The sequence below is a fragment of the Myotis nattereri genome (genome assembly GCF_964212035.1).
Source record: "Myotis nattereri genome assembly, chromosome: 4".
NCBI lineage: Eukaryota > Metazoa > Chordata > Mammalia > Chiroptera > Vespertilionidae > Myotis > Myotis nattereri.
Genome location: NC_138079.1, coordinates 9,988,653 through 10,011,914, shown reverse-complemented (window position 1 = coordinate 10,011,914; position 23,262 = coordinate 9,988,653). Strand labels below are relative to the sequence as shown.

At 42.7% G+C, this 23,262-nt stretch overlaps 1 protein-coding gene across 4 annotated transcripts in view; it reads left to right on the top strand.

Moving 5' to 3' along the window:
• The window catches only part of PAIP1 (poly(A) binding protein interacting protein 1), a 31,334-nt gene extending 8,392 nt beyond the window's left edge, over nt 1-22,942 (top strand). For all 4 annotated transcript variants that reach the window (XM_081089416.1, XM_081089417.1, XM_081089415.1 and 1 more), the window contains exons 4-11: nt 2,031-2,143; nt 7,162-7,273; nt 8,590-8,715; nt 11,080-11,186; nt 11,633-11,750; nt 13,474-13,528; nt 18,394-18,487; nt 21,773-22,942. In XM_081089416.1, the coding sequence (XP_080945542.1) occupies nt 2,031-2,143; nt 7,162-7,273; nt 8,590-8,715; nt 11,080-11,186; nt 11,633-11,750; nt 13,474-13,528; nt 18,394-18,487; nt 21,773-21,866 (819 nt within the window). In that variant the 3' untranslated portion in view covers nt 21,867-22,942. The remainder of the gene's footprint in view (nt 1-2,030; nt 2,144-7,161; nt 7,274-8,589; nt 8,716-11,079; nt 11,187-11,632; nt 11,751-13,473; nt 13,529-18,393; nt 18,488-21,772) is intronic.
• Nucleotides 22,943-23,262: the final 320 nt, after the last annotated feature.

Here is a 23,262-nt window from a genome sequence, read left to right as displayed (position 1 = left end):
AGAGAACAGAAGTCCCAGTTTGGGACTAGAAAGCAGGTGTGACGGTGTTAACTGACTTGGCAAATCTAAATAAGTTGAATTCCAAACAGGTGAGGATAGTTGAGAATCTCTCTGATTTATAATGCAGAATTTCCAAAAGATGAGGATAAGGAATGAGGCAAAAAGATTGCTAGAAAATCTAAAAAAATTAGATATTTTTGCACTGAGTAGCAGTTTGAAGTTTTATTGTAACCTTTCTTGAGAAATTATTGAAGAAGGTACTCCAGCAAAGCAAAGGAACTAAACAGAGGACGAAGACATGGGGACGAGGAAGCGGGGAATTCTACAGATGTGTGTGTCACCCACACGATGGTGAAGGGAGATCCTGAGACAATAGCCATGTGCACAGCAGCTGGAAGGCCAGGCTTCCCTGGAGTGGGGCTGAGGCTCCAGGAAAGATTTCCCTGGTGAGATGAGCACAGGTGCTACGTTGGAAGATATTAAGGAATTTACAAACTAGTGAGTTTAAGAATAAATCTGAGAGATACATAAAGAACAAAGTACTAGAAAAAAAAATTAGTGTCTAGGGAAAACAAAGTTGTATAAGAAAGGAATAAGTATAATCACATGGTTGAGCTGTAAGTGGAAACACAAAACTAAGGAATAAAATCATGGTGTTATTGGAAGGTAGAAGGGTTGGAAAATAGTGCAATAGAGTGGGATTAAGCAGGGTGAAGTCTAAATGCTCATATTCTATGGTAGGAAATAGTAAGAAGTGATGTCTAAACTGAGGGATTACAGCTCATGCAGGTAGAGGTAAAACATTTTACCTGCAAGAATCCAAGTGGTTGTGGGAGTAAACGAGAGTGTAGTGGGGAAGCAGGAAGCCTTAACCAGCCTGTGGAACTTCTTGTCATTAAGTTGTGCGTGACCATTTTAAAAGTAAACTAAGATACAGGCCATGCCAATAATGGGAAGAGTAGACTTTTTGAATTTGAAATGTGAGAAGTCAGTCTTCTTGATGAGAAATGTTTAGGGTCTTAGGCAAGCAAGAAAATAATTAGAAATAAAAAGATCTAATTATAAAGTACTTACGCAATGCCAAACACTTGACGTGTAGTTAATTCATTTATTCCTCAGTGGTTGCATGATATTATTATGCCCATTTTATACAGATCTTAACAGAGAAGTTAAATGACTTGTCTGAGGTTACCACAGCTAGTTAGTAGAGCCAGCATAGAGTCAGAAGGGCATCAGGACATTTGTTAGATCTAAACTCTGGTTAACTACCTTTGTGACCTTGGCTAAGTCCCTGAACTTCTTAATGTGTATTTTTCTTACCTAACATTTCATATAAACTATGTTCTTTACTATTTAAAGACTACAGTGAAAGTTAAACTTCTTGAGTACAGTTTGGGCTATATCATACAGTCTTCGATATGTAGTGTTTTCTCACTGTCCTTTTTTTTTTTTAATGGCTTATCCATTTTAACTTCCTCTTTACCCCCAGTGTTTTGGGGTGTTCTTTAAGTGTTAATCTCACACACCAGGTACCATTAGTCACCTCTTTAGGAATCAGGAAACGGAAGCTCAGGGAGGTTTAGTGATGTCCAAAGTCATGGCACAAGGCTTGGGAGCCTCACTCTGGACGACTGGATGCCAGAGTTGGTTCCCTCCTGTTGCTGAGAAGCAGCGCAGAACAATAGTTCAGCAGATACTCTTATTCATAACTGGCACTATGCAACCGGGTACATGTACATATTTTGTGAAAAAATGGGTTCGTATAAAGACATACTGTCCGCTTGCTTTCTGGTAAATGATGGGGGGACTTGCCTTAAACATGTTCCTTTGTACTGGCTCTGGTTCTTGGTGTAAGGTTGGGAGGGAGAGTTAACATAATTGCCTTAGGCCTGGCAATTATAAAACACTTGTACATTTTTCTTTACAATATGGTTGTTTGGGGAGTAGAAATGTTTTTCCTCTCTGGAATGTTGCTGTTTGCATTAATGACGATGTACCTATGTCATACAAAACTTTTTTCTTTTTGAAAGGCCACGTCCATTCCAAATTTCTCCTACATGGGAGCTCGCCTGTGTAATTACCTGTCCCATCACCTGACAATTAGCTCACAGAGTGGCAACTTCCGCCAATTGCTACTTCAAAGGTCAGTGTGAATATATGAAATTAAAGGAAACCTACTTTTGAAGGTACTAGAATATGACCATTCCTTTTTTCCAACGACTGTACATTATAGAAGGTTGCAGGGGAGAAGAGAACAGACCATTCTTACTTAAACAGTATTTGTCTGTAGTGGTCTCTGCCTTTGATTTTATGTTTAGAAAAGCCTTTCCCAAGTTCTTAAAAATGATCCCATGTATTTCTTAGTGCTTTTGTACTTTGGTTTAAGCAAGGATCTGATGTATTAATTGCCATGTGTTTAGCCAGTTTTTCCCATACCCCTTTTTTTGAAACGGTCCATTTCCCTGTTGATTTGAACTGCTTGCTACCTTTATCACACCATATCCTTCTATTAGGGTTTTGATTCTGGACTTTCATTATATTCCATTCATCATTTGTTTTATTACCATGCTGTTTTTTAAAAGCTCTAATTTTTAATGTCTGGTCTAGTTAGTTCCCCATTGTTTTGTGGAATTTTCTTTGCTATTGCATGCTTTTTTTCTCTAGTGAACTTCAGAATCAGCATGTGAAATTATATAACTCTTGTTGGTATTTATTAGGTATTTTTTGGATGACACTGAATTCATAAACTAATTTGGGGGAACTAACTTTCTTATATTTTGAGTTTTATTCAACAACAGGGTTGTCTGTGTTTATTATAGTTCGCACGTTAGTTCTTTAGAGATACTTTGAATGGTTGTACAGTGTGGTTAGCCTGCATGGGAACAGAATGAAGATGCAGAACTAACTTCAGCAACACATGGACATCAAGCTTACTGGTGGTGGCTTAGGTCCACGTGCATGAGAGAAAGTGTGCTGCCAACACAGCTGGGAGAGCAACAAAGCAAAGATGGGCTCCTGCCTCTTCACACCAAAATATATTTCAGATACAACGGAGATTTAAATGAAAGTGAGACAGTAAATAATAGGCGGAAATTGCCAACAAAAATCATAGGTTGGTAAAACCCTTTTAAGCAAGACATGATGCCCACAGGCCCTGAAGCAAGAGATTAAACTTAATTACACATAGGTTATAATATTTGGGGGGGGGGTCATAAGTTTATATGAACTAAAGTAAAAATATATAACACAGGGTAATGACCTCATTTATTTAATACTAGAGGCCCAGTGCATGAATAAAATTCATGCACTCGGTGGGTGGGGGTGGGGTGTCCCTCACCCTGCGCTGCAGTCCAGGAACCATCAGTCAGACATCCTTAGAGCTACTGCAGAGGCGGGAGAGGCACCCACCACCGCTGCTGTACTCACCAGCCGTTGAGCCTGGCTTCTGGCTGAATGGTGCTCCCCCTGTGGGAGTGCACTGACCACCAGGAGGAAGCTCCTGCGTTGAGCGTCTGCTCCCTGGTGGTCAGTGCACATCATAGCAACTAGTCATTCTGCTGTTCGGTTGATTTGCATATTAGCCTTTTATTCTATAGGATGAAAAGAGAGGCCTGTTAGGAATGAGTAAGAAAAAGACTAGTATTTCATTAGAAATATTTGGAATGGCTCTGAATGGGTACAGTTTGGAAAAATATAAATGACAAAGTTATGAAAAGATATCTAACCTTCCCTGTAGTTAAAGAAACGCAAATTAAAGCTTCTGGAAAGATGTGAGAGCAGGTACTTCCAGGAGTAGGATGGAAGGAAGGTCGCCCTTCTCTGCTGCTCACCCTGGCGACGCAGTGAAAGGGCTGAGCCACTGCCTCATGCTGGGAAATTCCAGCATGATGGACTGAGGTGGAGCCCGGCATGGTTTGTTAAAGCTTCCCAAGGATTCTTCCGTGTGGCTGTGGTTGAGAAGCCCTCTTCCCACTCTTCTGACTCTGCCCCCATGTATGCTTCTGTAGTATTGATACTGTTAGATGTCAACACAGAAAATGCTAATCATATAACTAGTGAAAAGCAGGGCATAGTCTACTACCTAACTTCGCAGTATATACACACTTGAAGAAGACAGAAGTTACCTTCACAGCAGTTGTCGCTGGGTTGCAGTGACTTTGTTATTTTTCTCTGCTTTAACCTTTCTAAAATAAGCATGTGGTCCTTTTATAGTTGAAACTCTTAAGCTTAAAAAGGTTTAGGTTCTTTTCTCCCACCCAGATAATCAGCCATGTACAGGAGTAGGAATTTGCTTTTACACATAGATTCACATATCGTAATGCATAATAGCTTAGCGTTTATAAACGAAAGGAGGTCATTTCAAAGATTTTACCTGCAAAGTCATAAAAGAAAGGTCAGAGAAAGGAGAATAGTCAGCAAGGTGCCTGGATAACTGAATTGGCATTAATTAACTGATCCTTTCCATTATTAACCACAGTGTTCTATTTATAGATATCCCAACTTTTTCCTGGTGAGGAATTAATATGTATGAGAAGGTAACAAATACCTTCTGTCTCTGACTCGCACAGAAGATGTTGCTCATTTAATGCAGCTTGTAAGCATCGGAATCAGCCACACAGGTGCCCAGTAAGCTGTCCTTAGTGTATTTATTTATTAATCTACACTAATAAAAGACAAACATGCAAATTGACCATACCTTTGCTATGCCTTAAGCCATGCCCACCAGCCAATCAGAATGACTATATGCAAATTAACCCAACCAAAATGGCGGCCGGCAGCCACAGAGCTAGAGCAAGCAGGAGTCTTGGTTGCCCCAGTGATGGAGGAAGCCAAGCTTCCCGCCTGCCGTGGCTGGCTCTGAGTTCCACTCGAGGCAACAAAGTTTCAATTATAGAAGATAAATAAACCCCAGATACTTGCTTCCAGCCGGCCATGGCCACAGAGCTGGAGCGAGCAGGAGGCTTGGGTTGCCCCTGGCGATGGAGGAAGCTAAGCTTCCCACCCGCCCTGGCTGGCTCTGAGCTCCATTCAAGGCTACAAAGTTTCAATTATAGAAGGTAAATAAATCCCAGAATAAAAAAGAAAAAGAAAAAAAGAGGCTGGGAGCTTCCATCGCTGGGGGGCTTGGCCAGCCTGAAAACGGCCCTCAGCCCCTCACCCAGACTGGCCAGGCACCCCAGTGGGGACCCCCCACCCTGAAGGGGCTGTTGCCAGCCTGCAAACAGCCCTCAGCCCCTCACCTAGGCTGACCAAACCTCCATGGGGTGAAGGTCCCCACTTGGAGGGGGGGGGGGCTTGACCAGCCTGCAAACAGCCATCAGCCCTCACCCAGGCTGGCCAGGCACCCCAGTGGGGACTCCCAGCCCGAAGTGGGTGTGACCAGCCTGCAAAAACCCGTTAGCCTCTCACTCAGGCTAGCCAGGCACCCAGCGGGACCCCCACCCTGATCCGGGACACCCTTCAGGGCAAACCAGCTGGTCCCCACCCGTGCACCAGGCCTCTATCCTATATAATAAAAGGGTAATATGCAAATTGACCCTAACAGCAGAATGACTGGGAATGACTGGTCACTGACACACACTGACCACCAGGGGGCAGATGCTCAATGCAGGAGCTGTCCCCTGGTGGTCAGTGCGCTCCCACAGGGGGAGCTCTGCTCAGCCACAAGCCAGGCTGCCTGCTGCCAGTACAGTGGTGGTGGCGGGAGCCTCTCCTGCCTCCTCAGCAGCGCTAAGGATGTCTGACTGCAGCTTAGGTCTGCTCCCTGCTGGCAAGTGGACATCCCCCTAGGGCTGCCGGGCTGCCAGAGGGATGTCTGATTGCCATCTAAGGCCAATCCCCCAGGGAGTGGGCCTAAGCCAGCAGGTGGTCATCCTCCGAGGGGTCCCAGACTGCAAGAGGGCATAGGCCGGGCTGAGGGCCCCCCCCCCACCCCCAGTGCACAAATTTTTGTGCACTGGGCCTCTAGTTTTAAATATATTTTTATTGAATTCAGAGAGAAAGGGAGAGAGAAAGAGAGAGAAACATCAATAACGATGAGAGAAAATCATTGTTCGACTGCCTCCTGCATGCCGCCCCCATTGGAGATCAAGCCTGAAACCCCGGCATGTGCTCTTGACTGGAATCAAACCCAGGACCCTTCAGTCCGCAGGCTGACGCTCTATCCACTGAGCCAAACCAGCTAGAGCTGTCCTGGGTGTATTTATGGTTGATTCATAAAGATAAATCCTTCGTCGAGAAGTGACTTCTTTTTTCTTCCAAAAAAAGTGCTTTACAAAGCAACCTAAACTGGTCCTTTATGAATGAAAGCCATTTAGTCTCCATGAGTTCCTCCCTTGGTCTTTAAAAGAACTGCCAAGATTAACTTTATGAAAACACAACTGTCCTACCTTATCACCACCTTCCTAATAAAGATAAGGAAAAATACTGACCACCAACATGGTAACAGTTAAAGGTCCATTTAAAAATCTGCGTTAGCAGTAGCTGACCCTCTAATTCACTGACAGGCAGCAGCAGGCTCGCTGTGATGGCTTTAGAACCCTTGTGGGAACTATGTCCATGAAGCTTTCTTTTTTTACTTATGTAAGGCAAATGGGCCAGTTCAGGGGGAAGTAAGTTATTTGACTCCTTCAGTCTCTATTAGGAATAGAGACCAAATCAATTGCTTTCTATGTGTCTATTCAATTGGGGACTTCCCCTTTTCTCTGATCTATATACTGAAAATTACAAGGATAATGGGCTTAATAAGAATTCATTTTATTTTCAGTGTAGATGGAGGCCATATTTATGTATTTTTAAAGATCTGTTTCAAAGTTCATGTATTAGAAAGAACATTTTACAGAGACAGGTTGGGTAAAAAAAAGTGCCACTTTATCTGAACCTCATAAAACCTTTGTTTAAACTTAACTACCACTTGATCTCATAGGTTTATTTTCAACTATTCCTATCAGTTCTTAAAACCAGGCATCTCAGTAAGAGAAGATGACGTGTAGTCTGGTCTCTGCACTAGTCAGGAACATTTTTATTATAGACAGTCAGCGTCGTGGTGCATTGCACTTGCCTCTGTATCGCTTGTGAACAACCAGACCAACAAATGGTCATCTTGTTTGACTGTTTAAAAAACAGAGCAATGTGAGATTATAAAAGGTTTGTCTCTATTAGATGTCGGACCGAATATGAACTTAGAGATCAAGCTGCAAAGGGGGATGAAGCAACTCGAAAACGCTTCCATGCCTTCGTGCTCTTTCTGGGAGAACTTTACCTTAAGCTGGAGGTGAGGAGGCATTTTCTTTTGTTAAGTACTTCTGTTAAGTAAAGCTTGCAAACAAATTGATCTCAATAAGGAATTTGTGTTTACATTACTTTTACAACATAAAGAGTGAAATGGGAGAGAAAATGACGACTCAGTGCCTGTCTTCCTGTTCCAGGGCAAGGTGCTGAGTAGTTCTGAGCATTGTAAAGTCTTCATGTGCTCCATGGGTGTTTAAGCGGTTAAAATGTAGACATGCATACTTCTTTGGATTCTTGCCTCAGGGACATTAGTACACATAACATGTTGACATTCAGATGGTGACTGAAAAACAACTTGACCTACAGGACATAAATCTTTGAGTGAAGAGGGGAGAGACTAGAGTTTGGTTGTTATACCCAATTCACCCAGATTAGGTCTTGGTCCTGTTTTATATGTTAATCTTCCACATAAAATGCATTTGTACAAAGGGTACAGCTAACCTTGTTTGTAAATTGGTGGTATATGAGCATATGCTGGTTAGTAGGCAATTTAAGTCGAGATAGTACTCTGTAAAGGATATTCAGTTTGTTCTTTGACAAGTTAGTCCTGACTAGTTAGCCTCAGATTCAGGTTTATCTATTTAAGCTTGAATTGGGGACTTAGCACCATAAACACCACTGAAAAGACAAGAATCCACCATCAGATGTACATCAGGGCATCTACAAGTCTTCATCCAATCCAGTGCCCACTTGACTGTCCCTTTTTATCACGGAGGCTCAGTTTTATAAAACTTTCATGTCTTAGTCTTTCCTATTGTTATGAGCCACAATAAGAGCACCAGCACAAACGTGCCTTGGACGGAGAGCCGTTTAAGATGCTCTGCATTTCTCCTTGGAAGTTATGGTGCTGTGTGGGGGAGGGGGAAGACCAGGCATGCCTCTCGAGCCTGAAGTTCTTCCAGCCAGAGAGCCAAGACACGTAGACCATTCTCATGCAAAACCAGAGTATTTGTAAACTGTATATGAACCGCAGAGTAAAATGCTGTGTGTTCCCCAAAAGGGGGGAGGTAGCTTAGTAGACTAGAGATGCTTCATGAAGCAGTAACATTCAAGGAGGCTTACGTTATCCAGACCACACATTACATGTGATAAATGAAAAGTTTGACCTATAGTTGACTAGTGCTATTAGAAATTTTAGTTATATGTAAGGTAAGTCTAATTTTGTGAAGGTATCAGATTGTGTCCCTATGATTTTTGTATCGTTTTAAAGTGCTTATTTTGCCAACACTTTGTTAGATCATTTATCTATCTGTATCATGTTTTGGCATAGTTGCTGTTCATTTTCTTCTATCTCCAAAGATCAAAGGAACAAATGGGCAGGTAACAAGAGCAGATATTCTTCAGGCTGGTCTTCGGGAGTTGCTGAATGCCCTCTTTTCTAACCCTGTGGATGATAACCTAATCTGCGCAGTAAAATTACTAAAGGTAGGTTTTACTTATTTTCTTTCCTTAAAGTGTAACTAACTGTTCTACCCATCTAGCATATAATTTGGAGAAAGGAAAGTAGATATATAGTACACAAATGAATTCAACATAGTTATTACGTTAAGTTAAATATTGACATTTTATTTTGCTCTGGAATTTAAATATATTAGAAAAGCAATACATGCTTATTTACTGTAAGAAGTGGATTTTAGAGTGAAAAATTGGAGTCCTTCGCAGTGCCCCTTCCTTCCCCACGTCTGTAGGTGTATCTCATAAGTACCATCTGACTCTGCTGCTTTACCACCTACGGAAGATCTTAGATCTTTGCGTGTCACACAAATTGACTTCTTTCTGCAGTAGCTTCCCAGTGTTCCGGTGTTTACATGCACATTGTTTACCCATTGTTGCCGAACAGTGGATTACTTTTAATTTAGTCTCGGCAGTATTGTTGATAATCATTCATCATCTTTATATAGGTTAAATGCTTGCACATAGGTTTGGTGGACCAGAGAGCATGTATACCCTAATTTGATAAGTACAGATGCTCCTTGATTTAGGATGGGGTTATGTCTCCCTAAACCCACTGTAAACTGAAAATATTGTAAGTTGAATATACATTTAATACACCTAACCTACCAAACCACAGAGCTTAGCCAAGCCTATCTCAGACTTGCTCAGAACACTTCCATTAGGCTGCAGTTGGGCAGAATCATCCACCACATGAAAACACGGTTGAGTATCGGTTGTTTGCTCTCCTGATTACATACCTGCTGGGAGCTGCAGCTCATAGCCATTGTCCAGCATCCTGAGAGAGGATCGTACCACAAGTCATCAGCCTGGGGGAAGATAAAAAATTCAAAGCAGTTTTAGTTTCTACTGAATGCTTATTGCCTCTGAACCACTGTAAAGTTAAAAAAAAGTTATAAGTCTAGTCCCGCTGGCATGGCTCAGTGGTTGAGTGTTGACCTGTGAACCAGAAAATCACAGTTCAATTCCCAGTCAGGGCACAGGCCCGGGTTGCGGGCTCAATTCCAAGCATGGGCATGGCATGCAGGAGGCAGCCAATCGGTGATTCTCTCTCATCATTTCTGTCTCTCCCTCTCCTTTCCTCTCTGAAATCAGTAAACATATACTTAAAAAATATATAACTCTATCTCTGGCCAGTGCAGCTAACTAAGTTGGTTGGACCACTCACTGTCCTATATACCTACAGGTCGAGTATTCAACCTAGATCCCCGGTTGGGGTGCCTACCGGCAGCAACTGATCAATGTTTCTCCCTCTCCCTTCCTCTCTCTCTCAAAAATCAGTAAAAAGGAAAGAAAGAAAACATATCCTCAGGTGAAGATTTAAAAAAAAAAATTATAAGTCTAACCGTCATAAGGTGGGGACCTTCTGTCATGCCAAATTTCTCTTCCAAACACTTAACCACAGTGTATTCCCACCCCTCTTCCCATCTGTATCCTTATCAGTGATAGATGCAAGCAATCCTGGGGTTGGTTTTGTCAGATGATGTAAAAAGGAAAACCTCATTTCAGTTTGCATTTTCCTGATCACTAGTGAAGTTAAGCATTTTTTTATTAGACATGACTTAGCTTCTGTGAACTACCTGTGACATCCTTAACTCATTTTTTTCCCGATGAAGTGTTTGTTTTAATTCGTTGCTTCAATACTTATTGCACCCTGCATGTTTCAAAAAGTGACATATTGATTAAAATTGTACAGCCTACCTTAGTCATACAGGGAGTAAGCCATAGTCATCCTATATAATAAAAGGCTAATATGCAGATTGTCCCCCAGGAGTTCAACTGGGAATTCGACCAGTGGCGGGGCCAGCCGGCCTCGATTGGGGCAGGCTGGCAGGACCCCACCTGTGCATGAATTCATGCACCGGGCCTCTAGTTAACACATAAAACCTTTGGTTAAAGATCTGCTATAGTTCATTGCTTTCTTTCAGTCAAGAAAAACACTGAAGGTATTGAGATACCTGAGTATTAGATGGTAGAGAACAACTAGGAATATTTAACTTTTGTTTAAAGAATGCTTTGGGCAGCCCTAGCTGGTTTGGCTCAGTGGATAGAGTGTCAGCCCGCGGACTGAAGGGTCCCAGGTTCGATTCCGGTCAAGGGCACGTGCCAGGTTGCAGGCTCAATCCACAGTAGGGGACGTGTAGGAGGCAGCTGATCAATAAATCTTTTTCATCATTGATGTTTCTCTCCCTCTTCCTCTCTGAAATCAATAAAAATTTATTTTTTAAAAAAAAGAATGCTTGGGGTAGGGAAGAATGCTTGAAGTGCTCCTATTATATTTTTAGAATATTGGTACTTGATTGAATTCTTTCTTTTATTAATCCCTGTGTCTTTTAGTTGACAGGGTCGGTGTTGGAAGATGCCTGGAAGGAAAAAGGAAAGACGGACATGGAGGAAGTTATCCAGAGGATTGAAAATGTCGTCCTGGACGCGCACTGCAGCAGGTAGGAGAAGGGAGGTGGACGCCAGGGAGCCAAGTCCTTTTCTTTTAATCAGCTGTGCTTCATCGGAACAATTGAAATCTTACAGATTCATCCACAGAAACCTTTTATTAAAGGCATAGTGTTTTACCTGTGGCTTCTGCTCACCTAGACATTTTTCCTCAGTTATTCAGTAAATGCCTAGGTGTACTACTCTCAGTCTAGTAGGAAGCATAGATATGCTTGCAGGATGGCCACTGCATTTAGGAACCATATATTACTTACATGGAACAAATTTCAAGGCTATTTTTTTTAAGGGTGAATTTGTGTCATTATAGGAGATGTGTGGAAAATTAAAGCATTGACTGTACATGTTAAATTGGTGAAATGGTGGTAGGAGTCTGGTATTTTAGAGCCTGACAACACATAGGGTGGATACTCACTCACTCCTTTTCCACTTCTGTCTGCAGAGACGTGAAGCAGATGCTCTTGAAGCTTGTAGAGCTCCGGTCAAGTAACTGGGGTAGAGTCCATGTAACCTCAACATACAGAGAAGCAACACCTGAAAATGACCCCAACTATTTTATGGTATGCCAGTGTTTGCTGTTTAAATGTTGCTTATTGCTTGAATTCAACTTTGGAAATTTCTACGAGTTACATAAAGCCATTCCCAGAATTTAATGCCTAATAACTCTTCACTGGCTTAGGGTTCCTGGCAGCAAGCAGAGCAGGTAAATAGAAGAGACATGGGTTCCTCCCATGGAGGGTGGTCTAGAGAAAGAGCCACCCAATGGCCAGGGAAATGATGAGACTTGGACTTAAGTGAGTGTAGGGATTCCAGGAAACTGTTTCCGAGGGAATTAATAACCAAGGCCTGCAGCTCAAACTGTTACTTTGTATGTTATCATAAAGGAAACTAAGAAAATAAAAATGATTACCAGGCTAATGATCCCGGAAGCTCCCAACACGACCAAACACAGCAGTTAGGGAGGAACTAGAAGCCAGGTGCACAGATCCGTGCGGTAGGTTCCTTTAGCCTGGCCTGCGGGGGTCAGGCCGAAACTGGCTTTCCAACATTCCCCAAGGTGTTCTGGTTTGCAAGAGGGTGCAGGTCAGGCCAAGGACCCCACCGGTGCACAATTGGGACTGGGGAAGGGGCCACAGGAGGCATGTCCGGCCCTTGCCCAGTCCTGATCGGCCGGACCCCAGCAGCAAGCTAACCTACCAGAGTTGGAGCGTCTGCCCCCTGGTGGTCAGTGCGTGTCATAGCGACTGGTCGAACGGTGGGACACTTAGCATATTAGGCATTTATTATATAGGACTAGGGCCCCAGTGCATGAATTTGTGCACTGGAACTGTGGGCCATGGTGGGCACAGGGGCAAGTTTCGGCCCATCCTCTGCACCCCTTCCCGGCCCCTCCTGCCACGGCCCCCAGTCCCCTGTCTGCTGGCAGCCCCACTCCCACCGCCGTTCCCACATGCTGATGGCGCGGAGCGATTGGGGCCAGCACTGTCAGAGGGTGCAAGTGGCTGCTGCTGCCCTGATCACCCCTCAGGAGCAGGGGGAGATGGAGAGGCCCTCAGGGGCAATCAGGGCTGGCAGCCGCTGCTTGCATTTGCTGACGGCGCCAAGTGATTGGGACTGGCGCTGGACACTGGCAACAGGTGCGAGCAGGGTCAGTGCCGGCAGCAGGTGCGAGTGCCAGGCAGGATCACAGCGTGTGGGAGCAAAGAATTTTCAGTAATCACCAGAGGCTTGCCCTGATGACAGCAGCCAGTGCCCCGCCATGGTCTGGTGCCCCGGCTCACCTGCTCCACCATCCCGCCGTGGGTGACACCTGCCATGTTCCACGCTCTGCCACCTGCTGCTGATGCCCGCCATGTTCCGCGCTCACCCCCTGGTGGACGTCGTAGCGACTGGTTGTTCGGTTGTTCAGCCATTCGGTCTGTTTGCATATTAGGGTTTTATATATATGGGTTGCTCCTACAACCCCCATCTCAGAAAAATGGTGGGAAGGGGGAACCAAAACAATCTGAGTGGATGCTGAGTCACACTGCACCGCAGAACAGTTCACTGAGTAACAGACCGTAGACACAGCGCTAGAACAAGAACTCGAGATAATAGAATGAATCTGAAGAGCAGAGACGTTCCCAACGAAATGGCAATAGCAGCCGGGAGGCTCGTGTTTGCTGGTTCTTACATTGCATTATGAGGTGCAGCTGGGTGGCATCAGCCATGCTTCATTGATAATGTGCTCCTAAAAAATCAGTTGTGAGAGGATGACGTTTTTGTCCCTTTGTTTCATCCTAGAATGAACCAACATTTTATACATCTGATGGTGTTCCTTTCACTGCAGCTGATCCAGGTATCTTGTCTCATGGTCTTCCCTCCCCGCCCCCACGGGCCCCCACGGGCCCCCCCCCCCCTCGGCCCCTAGTTTTTGGTAAGATAGGAAATTACAGAAAATCATCCCTTCACAGAACTGTAGCTTTTCAAAGAGTTCATATCATTCTGAAAAGGAAGGTGAAGGCTTGTCTCATATGCGGTGTTCTTTACAGTAACCACTAGAAACCATTTCAAGTGGAATGTGTCTAATCACCCTAACAATGAAGGGTCAGGAGAATCCCTCAATTAAATGCCACCATTTTTATTTTGTATTTCCTCTCATACTTTGTTTTCATACTCTGAATTTTAGGTGATTAGAGTAGAAGGAAAAGGTGGTTCTAATTCACTATGTAGTCAGCAGCTTTTATTAATATGGGTCAATACTTGCAGATACTAAGAATTATGGATTTTATTAATACTTGGTGGGTCAAAGTTTATTAAAAATCTAAACCTCTGCACGCTTCCCCTTCCAGAAAGTGGCATTTGTAGAAGCATTGCTTGTGGTAAATGGGACTGCAGTGTGAGCAAGAGAGAAATTTCCCATTTCGTACAAACTACAACCAGCTGGTGGTCGGCATGTCCCCATTTGTCCGCTGGGTCTCGGGCTCTCATTGTCCCTGCCTGTCGCACAGGAATGGAGGAAGGAGAAATGGCCACTTAACTTCCAGCTTCAAATTAGGAAACATTAAAAAGAATATGAAAACCACAAAGAACTGACCTGTTGATTCACAGTCAAGATTAAACTAAGTTTGGGACCAGGGAAAGGTCAATGGGGGGGAAAGGAGAGTTATGTAATACTTTAAACAATAAAAGAATTTTTTTAAAATATATTTTATTGATTTTTTAGAGAGGAAGGGAGAGAGATAGAGAGTTAGAAACATCGATGGGAGAGAAACATCGATCAGCTGCCTCCTGCACACCTCCTACTGGGGATGTGCCCGCAACCAAGGTACATGCCCTTGACCGGAATCGAACCTGGGACCTTTCAGTCCGCAGGCCGACGCTCTAGCCAGTGAGCCAAACCGGTTAGGGCCGTGGTCGGCAAACTGTGGCTTGCGAGCCCCATGCGGCTCTTTGGCCCTTTGAGTGTGGCTCTTCCTAAGCCTTAGGAGTACCCTAATTAAGTTAATAACAATGTACCTACCTATATAGTTTAAGTTTAAAAAATTTGGCTCTCGAGAAATTTCAATCGTTGTACTGTTGATATTTGGCTCTGTTGACTAATGAGTTTGCCGACCCCTGGGTTACGGCAAACAGTAAAGAATTTAAAAAAAAGAAAAGATTAAACTAAGGTCATGTTACCATATTACTGTATACTTTGGGCCTTTTAAAGAAATAAAACCCTACAGATAACTGCTAAACCATTCTCCCTTGTCATTGATCCGTCACCCAAGTTTAGTCCTGTCACTTCTCTCCCAGAGGTAACTACTGTCCCAAGTTTGTGTCACTGTGATTTTTACCTCATGTGTCTATAAACTGGATTGTCTCACACAGAAGTATTAACCCAAAGTTGTATCTTACTATACCCTGCTTTTTGCAACTTATTTTTATTCAGTATTACTTTTAGGATTTATATGTGTTGATACATATAGCTTTGGTTCCCTTATTTTAAATGCCAGATCATAATGGGACTGCAGTGTGAGCAAGAGAGAAAACTAAAGCAGCGTGTGGGAGCAAGTTCATAGATCCCTGCTGTGGGTGGCCGGGTGGTCCACACCGGTTCCCACAGGCAGTGCTGCACAAACATCTTTAGGTCCTTGTGCACTTGCGGAAGTTCCTCTACAGTGAGGAGGCAAAACTGTCACATTACAGGCTATTTGCATCTTCAGCTTCACTAAGTGTTGTTATACTGCTTTCCAGGGTGATCATACTACTTAGTATTTCCAGGGTGTGAGAGTTCCTAGTTCTCATCTTTGGCAATGCTGTTACCAGACCTAATTTTTGTCAGTCTGATTGTATGAAATTGTGAATTTTTATTTTCCACTAATGATACTGAATTTCTCTTCACGTTTCTGTTGAACTTTTTATTTGTTCCTTTGAGAACATTTCCGTTGGAGCCTTTGTCTTGTTGATTAGTAATTACTTGCATACCCTAGAAAGTCACCCATAGTCAGCTTTTCTCAGTATGGGCTGCCCTTCCCTTTTGTTTATCTTAGCAATGGAAGCCTTGAGTTGAATGTAAACTAAGTCATGTCGTATCTTCTGTTGCTTTATATTTAGGTCTTTCATCGTTTGGCTAGTTTTTATATGTGGGTAGAGCAGGAATTCAGTATTTTTTCCATAGTCTCTCATGTCAACAGGTGTTGAGTCATCCTTCCTCTCTTAGGTAAAATGTGCCTGTGTGGACCATGTAACTCCTCTGTAAAGTTGTCTTACACCTCTGTCTCCACGCGGATCTTTGTCTCTCCCAACACTGATAGGCATTCTTAATTAGTCTGACTTTGCTGTCTGGTAAGACAGAGTTTCCTTTTTTCCTTATTCTTCAAACAAGTTACTTAGATTCCTTGTGGGTTTTTTCGTTCTTCTTTGTCTGGTCCATTTTTCTATCATTTGTTCTGTTCACACTTACTTACATTGTTCTCAATCACTGGAAGGCACAGATATTGTAGCCTTTACGACTGCTCCAGTGTTTAAGTACGCTTTCCTTTTTCTTCCTGAAACTTGTGACTTGGATTGTAGGAGCATGTCCAAAGAGGATTTTGTATTTGCTTCTGTTGGGAGCCCAGGGGTAGCAGTGGCTTGAAATGAGTTTTTTTTCTTGTCCGAGGTGTTTTTATGTGGATAGTAACAATTGGAGGTGCAGGCCCACGTATTCTCCGAGGAACCAGAGTACTTCTCTCCCATTCCAAACCTAGACGGATACACCAAACTGCTTTGCCACTGAGATGTTTTGCAGTTTGCTTTTTTCCTGTTCCATTTTTTGCTTGGGATATCAGCCCTTTTTTACATATATATATTTTTATTTATTTCATAGAGGAAGGAGAGGGAGGGAGAGAGAGAGAGAGCCTTTCAGTGATGAAAGAGAATCATTGATTGGCTGCCTCCTGCATGCCCCCACACTGGAGATTGAGCCCACAACCTGGGCATGTGCCCTGACCGGAAATTGAACTATGACCTCCTGATTCATAGGTCGATGCTCAGTCACTGAGCCACAATGGCCAGGCAGTATATTAGCCCTTTGAATGACCTGGTTTTGTGCAGAGTGGATGAGGTGGGGCGTGAATTCCATCTTCCTGCTTCAATGGGCCCAAGACCTTTCTTTCTGACCCGTGGTTTTAAATCCAAGCCCACGTGGCCCACCAGCCTCCAGCTGCTATAAGGATGTATGGCTTTGAGTTCCCTTTCGTTTCTGTCATCAGGAGACTTGATGTTTTTTGTGAACTCATCTGTACATTTAAAAGAATGTTTCTTACCTGTTAGCTCAAGTATTTGTTTCAGGGGGGCTTTATAAGATAAAATGGTCTCCAAATTGCCAAAATGGAATGTCAAAATATTGCCAATCCTTTAAGCTGGAATTCATGTGTTTAGAAACTGACAATCTTGGGAAAAACATCTTTACCCAGTCAAGTATAATTATATTATCCTCTTGAAATCTGAGGTAGCTGTTTTTCACAGGAAACTACTTTTAAGGTAGCTAGTTTTTATACATTGATCCATTTTATTATTCAAAGGTAAAGACTCTACACAGACATGCTAATCTTACAAGATACTCAGTCACTGTGCTTCAGGCAGTTGGCAGATAGAGAGCTATCCTGTCACCCGTATTGCCTAGGAAGAGCCCCCTGAGGGAAAGGTGGTAGAGCTGAAACATTTATTAGGTAGCCACCTCCCCGCTGTCTCCAGGACAAGGAAGGAAAGAACATGCTCGGAGCCGTGTTAGGGTGGCCTCCACCACCTGAGGAACATGGAAAAGTGGCTGTTACCTGCCAGCCAGATAGATAGATCGCTTTATCCCCTTGGGGAGGATAACAGAGTCCAGAAGCCAGGGCGTTTGATTAAAATCTCTCCTTGTGGAAGGAAAATAGGACAGAATGGAGAACACGTGTTCTTCCCCACGAACTATATAGCCAGTATTTTGCCTGATGGAAAGAAGCAGGAGAGAACGTAGACAGCACACACATAGCCTGTGAAATGTCCTCTGGTATATGCACAGTGGCTTTGATTTCCAACTTACATTTAGAGGAATATGTATATAATTTAGAGTCATGAGGATGCAGGGGGCAGAAGCAAGCCAATTAGGATAGGTTTTGTAAAAGCTATTCTTAAATATGTAATTAAGCTGACTTACTGATCAGTGGTCGGCAAATTCACTTGTCAACAGAGCCAGATATCAACAGTACAACAATTAAAATTTCTTTTGAGAGCCAAATTTTTTAAACTTAAACTATATAGGTAGGTACATTGTTATTAACTTAATTAGGGTGGTCCTAAGCTGGCCTTTGCTAAAAACGTCCTCAGTTTGATTGAGGTATGTTCGCTGAGGTCGACCCCTTCCAACTCTCCCATCCACACTCACCTTGTATACTTGTTTCGTCTGTCTCCTTTCCAAAAACCGACTTCTGCGCATGGGCCACGAAGTTCCAATCGCACTGTACATGCGCGCCTGGACATGGTATTTTGTGGAAAGAGCCACACTCAAGGGGCCAAAGAGCCGCATGTGGCTCACGAGCTGCGGTTTGCCAACCACTGTACTAGATGAATATACACAGCTTACTGATGTTTAAACTTTGGATGTACTTAAATGAAAAGTCATAATATTAAAATTTCTTAGGAAAAACTGGCTAATACATATTTCCTGTGAATTTTTCCAGCATTTAAATTTTTTCATTATTTCATTTTTCTTAGATTACCAAGAGAAATATCAAGAGTTACTTGAGAGAGAAGACTTTTTTCCAGATTATGAAGAAAATGGAACAGATTTATCAGGCGCTGGTGATCCGTAAGTTCTCTTTAGCTACTAACTTTATTTGTGAACTTTCTGTGGCCACAGCTTGTAGATAGAGTTTAGACTGGAAAAAAGCAAATAATGAAAGAATGTGCATTTTGATTAGATGGTATTATAGTGGTATGTAAGTAGTACTTATTTACCAAAAATTTTCACATAATCATGTTGGAAAACACACAAACTATGATTTAAAAAAATACAAAACTATGATTTTTTTAAATGTATCTATAGTTGAGGGGAAAAAGTATTAAAATGTATACACAAGCATAATTCATTTTTATAAAATAGATTCTATTTTTATACCTAAGACTTTAAAATAAGCAGGTTCTACCAGTTTCTCCATCTACAATCTAGGAATAGTAGTACCGGTCCTTGAAATTTTTGAGACATGAATGAGAATATATAAATGCTCTGGCACAGAACAAACAGCTCAAATCTTAGCTGTTCAAAGGATGACTTAAGATTGAAGAGAGGAAATTACTATATAAAAATATTGCTACATGCCAAAACCGGTTTGGCTCAGTGGATAGAGCGTCGGCCTGCGGACTGAAAGGTCCCAGGTTCGATTCCGGTCAAGGGCATGTACCTGGGTTGCGGGCATATCCCCAGTGGGAGATGTGCAGGAGGCAGCTGATCGATGTTTCTCTCTCATCGATGTTTCTAACTCTATCTCTCTCCCTTCCTCTCTGTAAAAAATCAATAAAAATATATTTAAAAAAAAAATATTGCTACTGATGGGAATTTGTAAGTTATGGTCTTATCCTCATATTTCATTTACCTGTCATTCTTGATAATACAAATTTCTTATCACTTTCCATCAGATTTAACTACATTTTGTTATAGAAGGATGAAAAACCTGTGAGGATTAGCCCCAGCTCTGTTAGCAGCTTATAGGAATTTGGACAGGCTGCTTGGGTCCTCTTCTTCCTCAGTGGTGGGAAGAGTAAATTAAATCTGTAAGGACCTACGCACACTTAGGAGAGGTCACCCCTGCTGGGTGTGCCACTAGAAGTTCAAGTTGTTCTTGGCATGCAGGTGATAGTGCCTGTCTTCTTAAGATGGCTGTGAGAATTCAGTAAGGATGTGTGTGTTAAGGCCTTCGTGGGCACTTAAACAGGAAAACATTGTTTCCATCATTTTAAACTACTGCATAGTTAGAAAAAATCTGAAATAGATGATCTCTAAAGTAGCTTCTTGCTATGAAAGTCTGATTCCAAATAGGTTATGACTAAGTTGACATTGTCAGAATACCATTTCTGATGTTAAGTATCATTAGAGGGGGATGGTACATTGAAATTATGTTCTAGTCCTATCTAATAATAGACTAACATGGTAATTGACCATACCTTCGCTATGCCTCACATTGGCTAATCAGCGCAATATGTAAATTAACCGCCAACAAAGACGGCAGCTAATTTGCATACTGCAGGCAGGGTGGGACAGCGCAAGCTGCCATCCAGGCCCCCGTGTGCAACCCCAGAAGCCGCCTGCCTGCCGTCCGTGATTGGATCCGATCCGGGCCACAGGCTGGCCCCAGAAGCCCCAGAAACCGGTGCTCGGGGGGAGATGGGGGTCCCCTGCCCAGGCCTGACACCTCTGGTGGAGGCGTCAGGCCTGGGCGGGGGGGCGGAGCCAGCAATCGGAGGATGATGGGGGTTGATGCCTCTGGCAAAGGTGTCATGCCTGGGCAAGGGCGGAGTGAGTGATGGGGAGGAGATGGGGGTCCCCTGCCTAGGCCTGACGCCTCTGGCCAAGGCATCAGGCCTGGGCAAGGGGCCAATATGGCGATCGGAGGGTGATGGGGGTTGACACCTCTGGCTAAGGCGTCAGGCCTGGGCAAGGGCAGAGCCGGTGATGGGGAGAGATGGGGTTCCCTTGCCCAGGCCTGAAGCCTGGGCCTGAGGCGTCAGGCCTGGGTGGGGTGGCAAGCCGGCGATTGGTGTAAACTATAGAGGAAACACCTTTTCTGACCACTCATTGGCTAAGCTCCCTGTATGCCACTGGTAATATTCTTAGTAACTTAGGTAATAAGAATCCAAAAAGGTGATCTAGGGTTTTTCACCACACTCATGGCGAAAAAACGAAGGTCCGCTGCTGGAGGGCTAAGAAATGTCATATCCTGCCCTTGCCAGTTTGGTTCAGTGGATAATGCCTTGGCCTGCCAACCGCAGGGTCTGGGTTCAATTCTGACCAAGGGAATGTACCTAGGTTGCAGGCTTCTCCCTGGCCAGGGCCCAGGTCAGGGCTCATGCAGGAGGCAACCAATCAAAGTGTTCCTCTCACTTTGATGCTTCTCTCTGTCTTTCCCTTTCTCTTCCACATTCTCTAAAAATCAATGGAAACATATCCTCAAGTGAGAATAAAAAAAAAATAATAAAGAAATTATTATTATATGAAAGACACATCTTGAAAATGCCTAAAGAAAGTTGTCAGTTTTTCATGGTGAAGGGACTAGAGTCCGTGTTGATGAAAAAACCTTGCTGGCTGCGGTGACTGGCAGTGGCTGCAGCAGCGGGGTGATGGGGCTGGTGCCTTCCCCTGATCAGCCCGGTCACCTCCCACAAAGGGAGGCCAGACTGCGGCTTAGGCCCGCTCCCCAAGGGGAGCAGGGAGCCAGCCTAAGCCATCACTAGGACATCCCCTGAGGGCTCCCAGTATGTGAGAGGGGGCAGGCTGGGCTGAGGGGGGGGACGCCCCCCGCCCCCCGCACGAATTTCGTGCACCGGACCCCTAGTTATAGTATAATTGTTGCTAACCTAAAAGGTAAAGCCTTTGATTTAATTTTTAGATTAGGTTAAAGAATTTAACATATGTCTAAAGTATAGCAGAATCTTAACTTCAAAGACAAGGGACTCCGAATCCACTGTAAAACTTAACACACCATACTAAGCTTTTGTTGTCTGAGGACTGACATTTAATGTAATTCTAAACAGTGCTTGCATTCTATAACTCAGTCTAGGAAAGTTACACCAGATACCTTTCCTCATAACTTAGCATCTTAGACATTTCCTTTTTTTTTCCTTTTTGATTTCAGAGAGGAAGGGAGAGGGACAGAGAGAGAAACATCAATGATAAGAGAGAATCATTGATTGCTGCCTCCTGCATGCCCCCTGCTCTGGGGATTGAGCTCGCAACCTGGGCATGTGTCCTGACAGGGAATCAAACCATGACCTCCGGTTCGTAGGTCAGTGCTCAACCATTGAGCCATACCAGTCAGGCCTACACATTTTCTGCATGGAAAAACATTAAGCTTATGAGTCATCTTTGCTTCTTTCACAGATACTTGGATGATATTGATGATGAGATGGACCCAGAGATAGAAGAAGCTTATGAAAAGTTTTGTTTGGAATCAGAGCGTAAGCAAAAACAGTAAAGTCAAATTTCAACGTATCAGTTTTATAAAGCAGTTTAGGTTATGGTGACTTAGCAGAACACAGGAAAGCAGGAAAATGTGTCACACTTATACCAAATTAAGGATGTTGAGTTATGTTACTAATGTATGCAACTTTAATTTTGTTTAACACTCTGCCAAAATAAACTTTATCCCCTATAACTTAAAATGTGTATATATATAAGATAGTTTATTATGTACAGTTAATTCCACTGTTTTGGCTGCAATAAAATCGATTTTGAAATAAATGAAATGTTGAAAGTAAGTTTTGCTAGCTGATTAGAAGCTTATCCTTTAAATTCAGCTTTTCTCGAAGGAAAATGTCTTAGTGTGGAAATACATATTACTGCAAAAATGTAGCATCCTTTTTTAAGAGATGAGTATATAGCTTTCATTTAGTTTTACATTGAGTGTCTCAATGAGTTGGGTTTCAAGTATGAATCACAATCATAAAAATCTCTGGCACTAAAGTCTTAGAATATATAATTAATTTATTTACATATCCAGATGTTATTTGATACCAAGGGCTTTTAAAATAGAGTTAGAACTTCCAACTAAACAACCAAGAGTCTTCACTGAGGATACATTGCAATTCTAAATTGTTCAAATTTTTCATCTGATTTCATTACCCCACAGCCCAGGACATTATTCTACTTTCTTTATATGGCTTTCTCATTTTTATTTGGTAGCATGCATTGCATTGACTTTTTTACTAGAGAATTTTGCTAGATCTTTGTCACTCAAGTTTTCATCTGCTTTGTAATTGATACACCTTGAGGATCACTTTTCTAATACTTTTACTATAATGTGGTATCACCTCAGTCCTATTTTTACCAAATGTCAAAAATCTTTTCCAACTAACGACAAGTAAAGCTTATGTACAAAAGGATTGCTTGTAAATATGCATGTAAATAGTTCTGTTAATAACCCACTGTTTCACATTTGGTACACCTGTGTCTGCTACTGCCGTTAGCTTTCCCACTTTTCTGCTTGTTTGTTCAGTCTGGATTAAAATTAGTCTTTGAAAATAAAATTGAAATAGTTTTGTTTCCTCTTAAGTTTTTGGAGTGGTATCCTGGTGTTATAAAGAATCTGTTGTGAACTTTTTTATATGACATAAAATTATGATTTGAAATCAGAGAAACTACTAGGATAGAAGATACTCTATTCAATGTCTTTTTAGTAAGAATTCAGTTCACTAACAAGTCTAGTTGGAAAAACTAGCAAATGTAAAACATTGAAACTTTTAGATTCTTCGTTGCAAAAGGGAAATATACAGGGTGGGCCAAAAGTAGGTGTACAGTTATTCCTGTGGAAAACAATACAATAATTAATAAATAATACAAGAATGAACTCTGTTTCACATACCACTGTGCAC